This window comes from Anas acuta, chromosome 11, assembly GCF_963932015.1.
Source record: "Anas acuta chromosome 11, bAnaAcu1.1, whole genome shotgun sequence".
NCBI classification, from domain to species: domain Eukaryota; kingdom Metazoa; phylum Chordata; class Aves; order Anseriformes; family Anatidae; genus Anas; species Anas acuta.
Window position 1 is genome coordinate 12,595,150 of NC_088989.1, and position 16,355 is coordinate 12,611,504.

The 16,355-nt window shown below is 36.7% G+C and overlaps 1 protein-coding gene across 30 annotated transcripts in view; it reads right to left on the bottom strand.

The window, feature by feature from the left end:
* SLMAP (sarcolemma associated protein) overlaps positions 1 to 16,355 on the bottom strand; it is a 100,065-nt gene that overhangs the window by 52,043 nt on the left and 31,667 nt on the right. For all 30 annotated transcript variants that reach the window (XM_068694910.1, XM_068694934.1, XM_068694933.1 and 27 more), the window contains 8 exons: positions 12,956 to 13,103; positions 7,409 to 7,481; positions 6,069 to 6,105; positions 5,020 to 5,082; positions 3,557 to 3,652; positions 3,162 to 3,233; positions 2,156 to 2,296; positions 1,001 to 1,138 (listed from right to left, as the gene is read on the bottom strand). In XM_068694910.1, the coding sequence (XP_068551011.1) occupies positions 1,001 to 1,138; positions 2,156 to 2,296; positions 3,162 to 3,233; positions 3,557 to 3,652; positions 5,020 to 5,082; positions 6,069 to 6,105; positions 7,409 to 7,481; positions 12,956 to 13,103 (768 nt within the window). The remainder of the gene's footprint in view (positions 1 to 1,000; positions 1,139 to 2,155; positions 2,297 to 3,161; positions 3,234 to 3,556; positions 3,653 to 5,019; positions 5,083 to 6,068; positions 6,106 to 7,408; positions 7,482 to 12,955; positions 13,104 to 16,355) is intronic.

A 16,355-nucleotide genomic window follows, 5' to 3' on the forward strand; every position in this document is an offset into this window, starting at 1 on the left:
CCAGGGCCCAAGAACTAAGAAACACCTGAAGTCTCCCATCTCAAATTACCAGTCAAAACCCAGAGGGCCTTCTGAATTGAACATACATTGCACAGATCAAGTTGATTGAAAGCCACGACTTCTCACTTGCTGGACCTCATTGTAAGTTTCATAGATTTCCCTCCCTGCGAAGCTAAGTAATAAGTTTTGGTTTTGATCCTTTTGTGTACACTCATCATCATCAATGATTAATTCAAAATTGAGAAACCAGGGCCCTTAAGACCAACAACTTAATATTTTAATTTGGAAAGAAGAAATTTCCATCTGAAATGCTAAGCTGAGACTCAAAGAACTTAAGTTAAAATTCTGGTATTTATCCCGGACAACTACAACTGTCTCAGGGCTAAAAAAAGAACGCTACCTTCCTCAATCCTGTTAATCTAGACAGGAGTCTCTTTGGGTACAGGCTTTATCACACTGACATTAGTTTTTTCTCCAGCATAAAGGACCTTTAAATATTAATACACTTCGGAGTTTAGTTGAATAAACATGACATTGTGCTCCTTTCCACCTAGAAGCTGAGACATAATTTTACTGTCGTGGGCCATCTGTGCTTGAAACTGCACAATAAGGCAATGCGAAATTCAAATTTATTTCTAGATATAGCTTTCATTCCCATTAACTAAGTTGAGTTTTTTTTTTAAGGTTGAAAGTTGTATATAAAACAACTGAATATGAAATTTCATTATTATGTAGTTTTATATTAAAAACATACTACAGCTTCAAAAATATGTTAACTTTGAAAGTGAATGGAAAGGGAACCTTTTTAGCAATTTAACTGATGACACTTTCAGGCACATTAAATGTAAACCAAAAGAATATGTAAACATTAATGTGCATCTTTCTTTCATTTACTTATAATTTTAATAGTTTCTTAATCTTTGCTTGATTGCTGCATTAGGAATTAAACTTTCTTTCATGCATTACAGTTCCACTGTAAGTCAGATAAGGTTGTCATTACCTTTAGCTTGTCAGAAAGATCTTTAATTTCATTTACAGCTCCATTGTACTTATTAGCTAATTCTCTTAATTCTTCCTGAGTCCGCTCATTCATTTCTTTAAGATGAGTACATTCATCTTCTGTATTACTTAAACTCCGCTGTAAGATAGAATTACAATAAATACAAGATTTGTTACTAATAAAATACCAAACATTCCATTATTATTTTTTCCATGAACAATATATGCAACAAGTCATACTTGCTTTCGAACTGTTTTGTTCCTAATTATTAAGGCTAAACACAACAAATCAAATCCACCAAAAATGCCACCTGTATAAACCTTGGTAATATTCTGTTCTGTTATAGAACATTACCAGTAGATTATGTTAAAAGATATTAGCTTCATGCACATGAAAAAAAAAAAGGCTATAAATTTAATTGGGACTGATAAGAATAAAGAGCTGAAATATGTGATTGGAAAGTAGGAGAAAGATAGAAGTAAACATGGAACTCTGACCATTAACAAACCTGTCAAGAACTATTAAAATATACAAAGGTGTATTTAACTGAAGTCTCTTAAGATTATTTATTACAGCACTAAATCTGTTGTATTCCCTAAAAAGCATGAAGTGGATGCACACTTCATGAATATAATAAGCAAGTCTAGGATATTTCATAACCTAATGGATCATAGCAAATAAGGATAACGGAAAGAGAAAATAGAGTTGGAAAAGACCGTAGTGAGAAATATAATAGGCGCAGAACCTTAACCAAAGCGTCTAACTCATCATCATCTTAACAGCTCATTCTTCAGTGTAATTTGTATGAGCAGTTCAGCTTATATTTCCTTAAATTTTAGGGTTTAAACAAGGTCTAACAGCAGTTTTTCTAAAGCACATGTCATTTTAAGCTTTGCTTCTTTCCCAGTCATACTAACTTCTATAAGACTACTTTATCCATTCTAAATTGTGAGCAAAGAGTTTCAAGACTAATTTCTCAATTTCTTTAACAACTTAAGTACTAGATTAGCATATAATAAACAATGTTATTTAATATACTGCAAGTGCTACAATACAACAGATAGTGGCCTGCTACAGGCAACAAACATGGATTTAAGCAGCAGCTGTTACAACTATTTCAGTATTTCCAGAAGACTGGTTATGAAACTAGAATACCTCCACTTCAGACAGTTTTCTGACTACTTCAATTTTCTCCTGTAGGACCCGCCTCAGGGACTCTTTGGCTGTTGTCTCATAGTTGTGTTTGTCTTCTTGTAATGCTATAAGCTCTTTTCGTATACTGTCTTCTGTTTGATTCTGTATGTACAATTCAAATACAAAGATAAAATATAAATTAATATTTTGCTGAATACATTAGATTGTGATAAGACCTGTTCTATTCCAGAATATTTAGCAATTGCTGGCAAATGAGAAAAATGTTACAGGCAAATCAGTGATCAAGGATTCTTGACATAACTGTGTGTAAACCACCTGTATTGTATGATGATGGTACACATTCTATAATGAGCTTTGTCTTGTGTTCAAAAAAGGTATAGTTTTCCTATAATCAATGTCAAACCTAGGAGACCTACGGTATGATAAACCAGAACCATCTGAGGTCCCAATTTGAAAGACCTCAATCAGGACCTGCAAAAAAGTTATTATAACCTAGGTTATAATGACTTACTTCTTCTGAGTAAGAAAAAAACGAATTAATTTAGGCATAATAGTGGCCTTGCATGTTATATGCAAGGCATGGCATACTTGTTACTTTGTCTCTGAATATGAAACAGCACATGTCTAATGCCTTTTTCCAAATTGCTACTTGAAAAGAAATATCCACAGTAAACAGGGCTGACAGAATGGTTGCTTCTCACTTACGACAAATTCTTTTCCGCATTCCACTATACACATTTATTATGCATATACAAAAAAAAAAAAAAAGAAATCAGTTTGTGCTAAAAAGATGCTGAATGATAGCCATTTATTTAAATTTAAAATGATTCCATGAAATACAGAACGAACCTATAATTTTCATGATATTCAGATTATCAAAACTGCATAGCCTAATCTCAGAAAGTTCACAATCCAACTGCTTTCCTAAGTGTTTCATTTCAAAATACTTCAGAAGAGCTATATTTCAGTATTCCTAGCATAGAGCTCTACTAAATTGATTACTTACTTTTGAACATGCTTGTAGCTGATTTCCCATAACCTCTAATCTTGATAGCAGCCTGTCTTCATCTATTAAAGCCTAGAAGAGACGTTTCATTCTTTGCATTAATATTAGATGTGACAAAACAAATAAACCATTTCAATAGAATATTGTGCTCTAAGTAGTTCCAGTACACAACTGCTTTATTTTCATTTTATTGGACTATTTACCATTAACAGTTATTTCAAACCTGTACATAATTGTTAGACTTAGTAAAAATTGTCTTTTTCACAGTTTAAGAGAACCACTACATGCTTTTTATTCTTAGTTGTGTCCTCCCCCCCCCCATTTGTAAAGTAATAGATACAATTTATGTATCACTATTTTTTCAGTCTAACTAGGGAAAGGATGGCTGCCAGTACCTGCCAACTAGTATCTGAAGCCTCTTGCGTGACAGCAAGTAGTCGCTGAAGGGTTGCCAGCTTCTGTTCCAACATTTGTTCCCGATGTAAGGCTTCCTATGACGAGAGCAGAGAGCCAACTGGTCAGTTCAGTTAGAACAACTCAGAAAAACAGAAGGAACAGAAGAAATACCTAATACTCTTAGACTGAAAGAAAAAAGGAAATGTGAGCAGCAAACACTGTCACATCCTATTTTATCCATGCACATTTTTATTTGGATATTTCAATTAGAAAATGTTATCCTATAACCTCAGGTTCCTAAAAAGCTTAAATTTTCATGCAAATGTTGCACATGCCAAGTACACATAGTAACAAGTTATTCGTTCCAAGACTTGAAACGGTATACCCACTTGGACTTTTGGCAGTAATTTAAGCAACCGAATTGGTGTAATGACCTAAAGACAGTTTTGGTAGCTCCCATGCAATTAGCTGTTAGTCCTTAAGTCAGGTCACAAAAGATAAACGCCAAGCAAGAAGTGATTTTTGTTTGTATTTGTTTTGAAACTGTAAGAAAAAAAGAGCATCTTTGTTAACGATTCCAGGATACAAGAGTGAACAGACTGGTGAGCAAATCTGTATTTGCCCTCTCAAGAAAGAGCATATGCCTGAGCTGCTTCCTGCTGTGTCAACAAATACATATAAAGTTAATACCTGTCTCAAAAACCTCATCATTGTTTTGAGTAATTGCCATTAGCAAACAAAATACTGATAAAAATAAATCAGTAGGATAACACACAAAGCTACGTAGAATTTACCCGTAAGAACATTTAATTTATTTTCCAGAAAGCTAATCTTATTATAATTTCTGAAGCATTTATTTACATATGTTAACACACACTTTCAGTGTTGCTATTTTGCAATCTAACACTTTTGTGGTATGATACCTTTGGGAAAAAACACACCCATAAAAACTGACACAGGGACAAACACAGAAAGGTTGGTGGTGTGAATAAGGAAAAAGAACTGCTGGCACTGTCCCCTCCTTAGTTATTTCCAATTAATTCAGAGACAGAGATAGTCACACTAAGAAGTTTTATTCACAGAAACTAGTCCTTGATAAGCCAAGTGACACCTTGTTTTGCCATTCTTTTGTATTACACAGTACATCTGCAGCAATACATGATGCTAAAAATGCCAGGAGCAAAAGAATATTGGGGGCAGATAGGGAGGAGAGGAGAAATGCCAGGAAAAGTCATAGTTCATACTGCTCATGAACAATTCCAGAAGTTTACATAGAACTATACTATGTTAAATTACAACAATTTTTACACTTTTTCACTATAGAAAAAGGTAGTTAAATGCTTATCATGTTCCTGTTTACAAACTGCAAGCCAAACAAAGATATATGGACCATAAGGATTTGGGTTTTTTTGAAGAGAGATTAAATATTTAGCCAAACTAATATTGTGATGAAAAACGTTACCTGTAGATACTGTGAAAGCTGAAACAATTCCTGAGAATACATACTGGGAGTGTTAGCAGCAACCTGAGGAATAAGAGAATTTGTGAATCAAAATGTTTTTGGATTTTTCACTAGACACAAATAATGCAAAGTTCGTAATTTAAATCTAGTCATGAAGATAAACTTCAGACTATATAACTAATAGTGTTTTCATTTATTTATTGTTCTAGCATTATTTTTCTTTGCTTTAACATGGAACTGCATAACTCTGGACTGCGACCCCACCATGCTAACACCTTTACAAACACCTTTACAAGTTTTTCAATCACCAAAGCCCCAAAGAGCTTAATCTCTAAATACAAATCAGGGGCGTTCCAGAAATGAGAAACTAGTTTCGTGTTCAAATTCAATGCGTCTCATCCTCCCCATTCAGACTTCATCATACATTTTTAGTTGACCTAACTTCATCATCTTCATCATTCACCATAGAAGTGTGTGTTTCAGATTTGGTGAATACCTATATTATCTTTAGCATAATCATCCTTGCTGCATATTAGCACCATAACCTTACTTGATCCAATTAAATAAAGTTTCACTGTTCAGTGCCACCGCCTCAGCAAGGCTTTAGAAGCCTGCTTTTTGTCAAGTCTTACTTTAACTCCATACTTTCTCCAACCCCAGAAACTATTCTGGATTTAGGGCTAAGGAGGTGATGTGGTGCATTGTTGCTGTTGCTTTATTTGCAGGCTCTCTACACTGACATCATTCTGAAACTGTTTTTCCACAGTTATACCTACAGCCCCTCTTCAGAATTTCTGCCCTCCCACCCCAGAGTCACAATACATACACTGTTTTTGAAACCTTAAATGCAAAGTCTATGAACTCTTCAGGCTGCTGACTTCACAATTAAGTCTCCTTAGTTTCTCAAAATTTTGTTCTGCATGTTAAAAACTTTGATTTGAACCTGCTTAAGGTAATCCATTTTTTTTTTTATAGGCTAGACTGATAATCACTTGTCCCAGGCAAGTAATACCTATTAATAGCTTTTCGACAGCAAGTTAATGAATTACCTTGTCAACAGGACTTGGTAATGGAGCATGGATAACACTACAAAAGAAAAAAAAGTAAATGCAAAGTACAGGACAGTAGTTCAAAATCCATGAGATCACTATTACTGTGCTTTTAATCACGGTACTTTGTACTAAAGCTTTTTCTTGGGGGTAAAAATGAAGAGTTTATAACAATAATGGAAAAACGGTACTACACTAAGTGACATTTTTGAATTTACAGAACTATTTTCAAATTATAAATCTGAAGTATGTTCTAAAACCACTCTACCGACTTCTTATCCAGTAGTTACGTATTTGATGTTTCTAAAACCAACATACTAAGGCTTTAAACAATTTGCATGCACAGAACAACGCTTATGGAAAGAGAGACAATATCGTACTCTTGGTCATGAATTCAGAGTATATTAAATGATTTACATAATTCTGTACACTTTCACTTGCACGTTTTCATTAGAAAAAAATGTAATACTACACATTTCTAGTTATTTCTTAGCACATGCAATTACACTGAAAATTTTCCATAATAATAACTTTAATAATAACTTTAGCCTTCCAAGAAACAAATACCCTAAATATCTCTGAATCCTAATGATGTAGGAATATTTAAATAATCAAAGGCATACAGTTGCTGAGGATGAAAGCTGATTAAAATTACGTCATTTGTAATTGTCACTCAGTTACTGCAAATGTTTACTTTTTTGTTATTGTTGTTTCTACCGCTCTTTGAAGTTTTCTCCAATATATGCACATATTCACAGAAAAGCCTCTTGGTATTCATCTTAGTTTGCGAATACTCTTTCATCCAATATATTTTATGATTCCTTCCCCTCCAACTCAGACAAAATTTTCCTTCATTTTAACACTGAGTAACTACACCATGAGGAAACATTATTCTATTACTTATCTGAAGAATATAAACAGTGTTATGTGTACATATGTACAGACAGAGATGATACTTGCTTCACTTTGGTAGACTTTGTGCATTTAAATTAACAAAAATAACAATCTCAAATTGTAAAACAGGAGTATGCTTCATTTGCTTTCTTTTTTCCTGTGTTACTCTGTTTTTAATACCATTTCAGTATACTAAGAATCACATCCAAACAGGGAAGTCGAACTTGGTAAGAACTTAGTTATTCTTTCATAGTTGCATTGATTTTTACAACTGACAATCAAATTAGATTTATTTTTTCACAATGCCTGCAGAAGAACCATGTTCTCAGTTACTTTCTTTGCTTGAACACACAAAAATGTTCATATGTTGATTTTAAATATAATACCCATCAAATCTTCAAAACACAGAAATTTATTTTTTGCCATACACAGATACTTATACTTACTCTGATCGCAATCGAGCTTCCATTCCATCTGGAAGAAAAAGTTTGATTGTGGAGACTATACATCCATGGGTAACTGAAAAGAAACAAATAGTACATCATCATGATCCGTTACTATTTAATTATAAGTTCAATGCTTAATGATATAGTAGAACGAAGTGAACTGTCTTAAGAAAATCCAAGGCAGGTGAACAAGAAAAGGCATAAATGCCTTCAAGCATCAGTGCTTCGCTCTGCTTTCTCAGACCTTCTCTGTTGACAGAAAACTTTACCATTAGAAATTCCAGTTTAAGCTGTGTACTTGGTCCTGGCCTATGAAGCAGGTCCAATTCCAATTATTCCAAATGAGCAATGCCTGCAAGATTTCTTCACTGCAGTGAGTTAAAACATTATATTTGGTTCATAAAACAAGGGTAAAAAAGAATGCATCTTACCTGTGTTAGTTAACAGGAATATAGAATAAACATAATAATGAGATAGCTTTTTGACACAATTCCTGTATCTAGAGACTTCAGAGGTAACATGAACAATTTATGTCACCTGACACTCATTTGGCATTTGGAACTTGCCAAGTAATCGCTATTTAAAAACACAGAGATCAAAAAGGGAGCACAACAGAGAGTACAGGAACATCCTCTTGGGCACTATGAGCACCAGCAGCATTCAGGACAATATGTATCTACTGTTGTATGCTTGTAGTATGTATCTGAAATACACAGCCCTAGTCAAGAGTCCTTTCATTTCAGAAAGATTCAGAAAGTTTGCTTCTCCAGGACTGAATTCAGAATCTTTTGAACTGACAAAAGATCCTGAAGAATAAGAGAAGGAAATAGAGTATTTGACTCTCCAAATATTCAGGATACTCAAGATTCTTCAAATATTCTTCAAACATCAGGATCAATCTCCCTCCTCATTTCCCAAAAATTATACTGATATCATTTTCGATAAGAATGCAAACAATCAAATCACAGCTTTTTTTTTTCCTTGTGTAGCTCTATGATTTGGGAAGTAAATCTGCTCAATCTCACAGAAAGGAGGATAGAAGTTACTTGCTAAACAACCCAGCAAGCTGGATCCAAGTAACTATATGGTCTTCTATCGCTACACCTAAAGATCCCACCAACATATAAGACACAGCTGCTCTACTTTCGTAGTTATTAATATCAGCAAAACAGTTAAACGGGCTTTGAAAAAAAAAAAAAAAAAAAGGACAATGGGTGTTTTAGGACAACGGAAGTACTCCAGGGAAAAGAGACAGGTCTTTGAGGAAGCTACCTGAATAGAATCTAAAAATACAGGAGATGATCCACCTAAAGAGTTCTTCCTTAACCTGCATTCAGTTCTAAAAGCTAAATACTTTGGAGAAATATCCTTTTGGCTACAGCACCTTCAGTTGCTTTGCCTTTAAGTTGAAACATTAAATTTACATGCCAGCAAAGGACAGGACCTTATTCTTGGAACAGATTAATCCATGGGTTTGGGGGTCTTTTTTTCTACAGAATTTACAAATCTGTTCTTGAGAAAGCAGTATAAGAATAAATAAAGGTACATTAGGAATATTAGCTGTATTAGCTGTAGCTTGTTGTACTCACACTGCTTTCACATGGAAGGCTCCTTTCCTTTAAGGCACCATAAGGAAACTACTGATTTCAGGAAGAAAATATTAGGGCATGTGAAATCAAAGGTAACAGCCTTACCACTGCACCGTGTATCAGATAAGCACACTGTGAGATTATGTAATTCTCAAGTTTTTTCCTTAATGCTCACACTAAAAAAAGATACTAAGATCTAAAGCTTTTGTGGTGTTAAATAAATAAATATGGGACTTAATAGTGACTGAAATAGTGACAGTGAAAAGGCACGGAGCATTTTGTTTGGTTTATAAAACAAGAAATAAAATAAAATCTTGCTCTATAATGAACCGACAGCTAAAGGGTAAACAGAAGAAAAATCAGACAGCCTAAGGGAAAGGTAAAGCAACATATTAAGCGTTATAGTGGCAGCTGGAGAGGCTAGTAGGAATTGCTTTCCCTCCTGTCTCTATTATTTCCTTCAGAATATCTATTATTTCCTTCAGAATAAACAATAATAAATTAAAAAAAGAGACCTGTGGTTGCCCAAAGGGCAGGGAAATGCCCCTCCAGCCACAGCAGGTCCCTCAGCCCCGTACGGCTGCCCGCTCACCTGCACTCACCTCCCGGGCTGAGGGACGCGGTGTGAAGAGGTCTCGGCGGGGCCTGCGGCCAGGCCCGGTTCTCGGCCAGGCCCGGCTCGGTTCCGGGCTCGGTTCCCGGCTCGGTTTCCAGCTCGGTTCCCGCTGACAGGACCCGGCCCGGCCGCGGAGCCGCGGCGGCTGCGAGGAGGCAGCAGAGGGCGATGCCCGCCCGCGGCTCGGCGCTGACGGCCCCGGGGGAAGCGGGGCCTGGGAGCGCCGGCGAGACCAAGGGCAAAGAAGGGAAAACTCGCTGCCTGCAGGAAACCTGACGGAGCCGACTGCAAAGCGGCATAAAAAGGGGTTCTTATCTTAGGTTTTGGTTTTGTTTTGTCTCAAAACTTTTGCTTCATGGATAGACTGACTACTGGGAAATGATGCTCTTTTCTTGTTTTTCATGTGTTACTGGGAAAAGAGCAGTCAGGGCAGGGACCCCAGAAGTGTTAAGAGGCTGCCTGTTACCTCACCTGGCCAGTTCCATGCAGCTGGGACACGGCACGCAGCGGGTGCCCCACCTGCACAGGCTTTTACGAACTCCAGAAAAAGAGGAAACGAACTCAGGAAAAGAGGGATGAAAGGTCCAAACCTGACCAGAAAAAAAGTGCACAAACTGTATTTGAACGGACTCCTCAGGTTCTTACTGATGGCGCTGGAAAGCCTCGCTCCCTTCCAAGTGGGTACTGTTAACTCTTAGAGAATCCTGGTAAGGAGCGGGACATTTAGGAACTGATAAAAGAAAATAAAGCAAAGCACACCAACACAGGGAGAAAAGCACAGTAGGGTGATTAATAGATAAACACAGCAATAAGGATAGGGAAATGAGCAGGCCTGGGTGCTCGCTCGTAATAAAAACGAGCAGACGAATAAGGAAGCAGGAGGGCTGGAAACATTTCTCTCAGGCCTGTTAATGACTTCAGCTCGGCAGCAGAACTTGGAAGAACTGGTGCTTACATAAGACAGCCCGAAAAAAAGTCACTTACTGAACGTGCCACTATTTTAACGATCCAAACCAAGGTCATATTTGCAAGGAAATGACTTACTAAAATACAGCCTGAACAATAAAATAAAAATAAATATATTCTAGCAATATTTACGCAATTCAAAATTTACCTAGCCAAATACACTCTGCCTATCCAGTCATAACCTTGTAATTGCATACAGCAAAATGCTGTGATGCCTTATGCAAGTAAAGTGTTATATCAGAATGCAAAATGGTTTTAAAGGGAACCACTAATTTAAAAACTCCTTTCATGTCTGTTTTGTTACTAGGTTAGGTTAACAGTAACATCTGAGATTACTGCAATGAATTGGTGGAAAAAAAAGCTTTTATATGCATTCCAATTGCATTCATGTGTAACCACTTTAGCTGTGATGCAGCTGTTTCATGCCCCTGCATGATACAATTTTCATTCATTGCTTGAGGAGGCAGGGAGAGCAAGACAGCAAACTTGTACACCTTCCTCATTAGCCAGCTCAGCACATTCATGAGCAGTTCTGGAGTATAGTTCCTATGTTCAAAGCAAAAGGAAGGCAGCAAAACCAGACCGCTCATGACACAGAAGCTTGGTCACAGGGATCGTGTCCTGTAAAGCTAACACAAAGCCATTGGGAAGAACTACTGCTGTCATTCAGGTGACTGCTTACAGTGAAACTACCACAAACTTTCACATAAATGAATTGCAAATAATTGCTGATAAAAAAAAACAAAGGAACTATTTTTTTCTTCCAACTAAATCTTAAAATAAAATAAATATTGATTTAGGTCTGAATAGACACGTACAAATTTGGTTCCTTTTAGTGGGGACAGTACCATATCAAATGGACAGTCCCAGGTTCATTGGAGATGCGAAGTATTCCTTTGACCTATTGATACACTGAATACTACTAGTGTTTGTAAATATTTGCAGTTGTGTCACATGAAGTAACATTTTCAGTAACTCCTAGATTATACCAACTAAACACCCAGGAGTTAAATTTTCAATAACATAATTTGTGAGTAAACAAACATTTTAATGACCTTTACTTACAACTGTAATAGTTGCTTTGTTCACTTAAGGCTCTTCAAAAAATCTACTGCTGTACAATGTTTTTTGTTGTTGTTGTGTGTGTGTGTTTCTGTGTGCTTTAAATAAAAATTTTACCATCAGCAAAAAAAATATCTAACATTATTCTTTCAGTTCATCCTTTCTTAATATACTTTCCTTTAAGGATAAGCATGGATAACACCTATGGAGGTCTTGTTCAATAAAGTAGTGAAGTAGAAATGCAGCGATGACAGTTCTGCTGTTTTATTGATAAATCAGTTACTGGATTAGGATCCTTCCACACACGGCCAGAATACTGATGCCCATGAAAGTAGCAGACCCATTATGTATCTTAAAAGTCTTGATGATATTTATTATCATCTATTGATTACTATCTAATAATTCAAACACAGACCAGCCTTTAAAAACAGAAATGGCTCCTGAGACATGGTACATGAATGCAAAAGAATAGAGACCGAGGCTGCATTTTTAATTGATTTACAAAGACATGTAGCTTTTATCATAATATGAGATCTCCTGAATATGAATACTGGGAGGGGGACAGGAACAAAACCAAACTAAACAAAACCTCATCACTTCATTTTTCAGCTAGCAATTTTTTTCTATCCTCATTTTTAAGTAACTGCAGGAACCAGAAGTAGTACCAGTCATAAGAAAAAAAGTACCTAGATACTTTGACAAGAATAAAATTACTGTGTTTAGTACCTGTTTAGCACTTTATCAATAAACTCAGTTTCATACTTCCGCCGCATTATCAGCTGAAACTTTAGAGTTCATATGCTTGACAGAAAGGTAGCGACAAAACCAAACCCAAAAGAACTATGCACACAGCCCCATACACACATGCTCACACTGAAGTTTTAAAATTGCTCTAAGTCAACTGAAGTGAGACAACAGGCAAGCACGGTCCTAGTGACCTATTCTCCTTTTCTGGATCTGCATTACCCATTCAAAAACACACCAGCACTCATACAGCCACCCAAGCATGTGGTTTAGGGAAGCAAGTCAGCTGAAAATCTAGTTGTCAGGGTGGAGGAGGGGGACAGAGCCAGTTTTTTCAGCAAATCAGTTTCTTGATCTAGTTTACCCTGCAGCCACAAGACTCACTGCCAGCACAAAAGAGGGAATGGAACCAAAACAAAACAAAACAAAACAAACAAACAAACAAACAAAAAGCCCCAAACAACTGTTTCCTTTCTTACAACAGGAATACCATTTACTCTTCAAGTTTACACTGCAGCAAGATATTCCAATAAATACAGTTGGGGAAAAAAAAAAGATCCATACCCTTACCTTTCCGCGTGTTCTCTGTCACATCTACACCAAACTGGATGATGTCACCTGACATAATCTCACATGGTGGGCTCTCCTCAGATCCTCTACTCAGTCTCTGACTATTAATAAAGGTACCATTACTACTTTTAGTGTCTTGAAGATAGAACTGTAAAAAGAAACAAAAAGAGTAGTAAGTTATACAGAAAAAACAAAACAAGTATGATGAAATTGGAGCTCCAGTAGAATTTTATTTGCTTTAAAAAATAGCTTGATACCCAACGAAGAAGAGAACTAATGGATTAAAATCAAGATGTTCTCCTCAGGAGGTAACACTTTTACATTATCAACAAGTATTTTTATTTGATTTTTATTAGTTTAACATACAGTTGAATTCTAGCACATACATTATGCAAATAATTGCTATGAACTACACTTAACCTACTGCCTGCATGGAAAGAATCAGATGTTGTTAGCAACACTTTTTATGTAAGAATTTATGTTAGCTCACAACAATTCTAACTGCATACAGTTTATGATGGCAACATTCCATGACACAAAAGTGCTGGAGGGAAGACTAGCATTGAGGGTGAAAAGAAAAGATTTGGAAGACGACAGGATTCAGGAACTGTAATAACACTTCAGTGAAACTAAGGAAAACAAAATGAGGATGCCTTCACTTCTCAGGGAAACTAGTTCACGCTATTATGTTAATCTTAAGATTGCTGCATCATCAAGTACCTTTGCAAATATCCATTTGTAGAATTAATTCAATTTTAATAGCCACTTACTGAATCTGAAATGGCTTATGACACAAGACTTCTAGTCAGAGGAACTGCTGCATCTGAGGAGAGGTTACCGAGCAGGTGAGTCACCTGGCAGAGGACCGGTGCCACTGGCTAAGACCTGTTCAGCAGACAGCATGAAAGAGGGGACTGGAATGTTATTAAGCAGCCAGGTGGAGCTCTGCTACGTGAGCCATATTCAGGAGTTCAAGACAATGCCAGTTGTTAAAGGATCCTTATGGGATGCTAGAAGTCCCTGACTGCCTGCACTTGTAAGGAATCTCATCATGTCCCAAAACAAGTATAAGGTTGGGGGACAAGTGTTGCCTTCAGAAATGAGGATATTCCCATTGTTTTATTATTATTATTTTTTTTAGAACTCTGTGAGGAAAAAACAAACAAACATGCTTTTATTTGTCTCTATTATCATATTCCTCAAAACAAACAAAAAAAAGTAATAAATATAGCACCCCAAAAATATTGAAGGAAAATGTGGTCTTGAAACGGAGAGACTAGCTCTGCTACTCTTCAAATCTCATCTTGGAAATAACAGCAAGCACATGACACACGTGCTTGTCCTGAGTGGCATAAAGTAGCGTCCCTAACCTGAGAGCTTAAATGCCATCGCGTCCAGAAGCTGGGACTCAATACAGCAGGTAAGGCAAATGCCAAAACTGGAAAGCTCAGCTAGATGGCAACATGAAAAGCAATACATGAAAGACTTTTTTCTAAGAGATACGCCTTTGGTCTTAAAGAAGAAAAATCAATTAGTCATATGCTTATAAAGGTGAAGGTAAACATGAATTATGGACAGATCAAGAAATAACACCTGCATTCATTGTATTAACAATCAGACCCACCCACTTTAAATAGTAGTCTGTATATATTATTAAATATTAATATAAACATAAGTCATATAGCTTTTATAACAGTTTAAAGTCAATCAAATTAATTAGCTCATTAATTTACTAATCTGAAAGTATTCAACCCTCTCATGGTTCCATGCAGAGGTAATTATTTTGACATCCTGTTTGTTTTCAATTAGTGCTCTGCTCCACTTGAAAATCCTTCTGTTATGAAAAAGTGAGTCACAGGCAAGGAGAAACAAACATGTTATTTGCTTTTCCCCACCCTTTTCTTTCCTATACATAATACCTGCCTCTTACCCTTCGAAATTTTTTATTCATCACTGCCCCTTGTAAACAGATTTCTGCAGAACCAACAGACAATATAGCACAGAGAAATACAAGAGAGTTACCGCAGGAAAGGGAGTGCAACAAAGCATCAGCAACACCAAACTTAGAAAGTACCAATGGAGTCACAAAATTTAAAGTGGGGAAAAAAAAAAGTAAATAAATGACTAAGAAATGCACATTAGATTTAATACTATCAAACTGATGTCCATTTACGTGCACGTTACTGAATTTCATTATGTAAATTTTAGAAAAGTGATGCTCTTTAAACAACTTGAAGTCTTTATAAACAGGATTAAACTACTCTGCTTCTTGCAGCTGGTGAAGAAATCAGTAATACCAGCAATATGTTAATAATAAGCTGTTGTCTGGGTAGAAGTGCACGGACTTCAACTGAAACCTTCTTCCTAAATGCTGTCTTGTCTTTACTGCAGCAACTGGCCAGCAAGCCCAGCAATGGTCCTTTTCTTGTACCAAGTCCAGATGTTATTTCCCTACTAGTTTTCATCAGTTGACATGGTCTTTCTCAAAGGTTAATTTCTCCACCACTTTTGTAAGGTTGTTAGAAGTTATCCTCCGGAACCAAAAACAAGCACAAGCCCTGAAACAGACACTTGTATCCATTAAGTGGTATCTATAGCAGTATATTGGTATTTAACACAGTATGTAAGGTGCCATGTACTAGGTTCAGTGTTCATGTACAATTCCCCAGATGCCTTTAACACCTCAGGTAGGTAATACAGTGCCTTCTCTGAAAGCAGCAGCATCTGTTCTTCCCAATTTTCACTGCAAACTGACAAACTTCAGCAGCAACCAGCTTAAAGACTAACCAAACATTTCACTTTCCCATTGCTCATCACGGAGTTTCACCACCACCTCCTCAGCTGTTCTGGCTCGAGCCTTTATTTAGCCCCAGCAAACCAGCTCTGAGAGCTGACACCAGTTGCACGAGGAGGTGCTTAAGCTGGTAGTACCAGAAAAAAGGGCAGCACATACTGACCTAATTACACCCGCTTTTGCAATCCCCACCTCTCTTCAGATCAAGCTAAAGGCTCAGCCCTTCTGTGCCTTATCTTAACAATTACTGCACTTTAGAGGGCAGATCATGGGGACTCCGAGCACCTCAGCTTTGGAGGCCTGTTAAAGAATTAGTCCATCCTTAGTGCAGACAATTTCATGTAGGGTACTACCAGGCAACATGCTGTTATTTAAAAAACTCACTCTCCAGTATCCTAACACCTCCTCAGACAGAAAAAAATTCCAGCCCACATTTCTTCCTTAGTCATTTATGGGTTTATGCTCATTTACATCCTCTCCCATTTATACCTCTTTAATAAACTGTGGACATCCTACCACACTGCATCCACATTTAAGGAGAACTATTTTGAAGTAAAATTTGCAGTTCATCTGTACACTCAAACTTCTCCAGGACAGCCCATATTA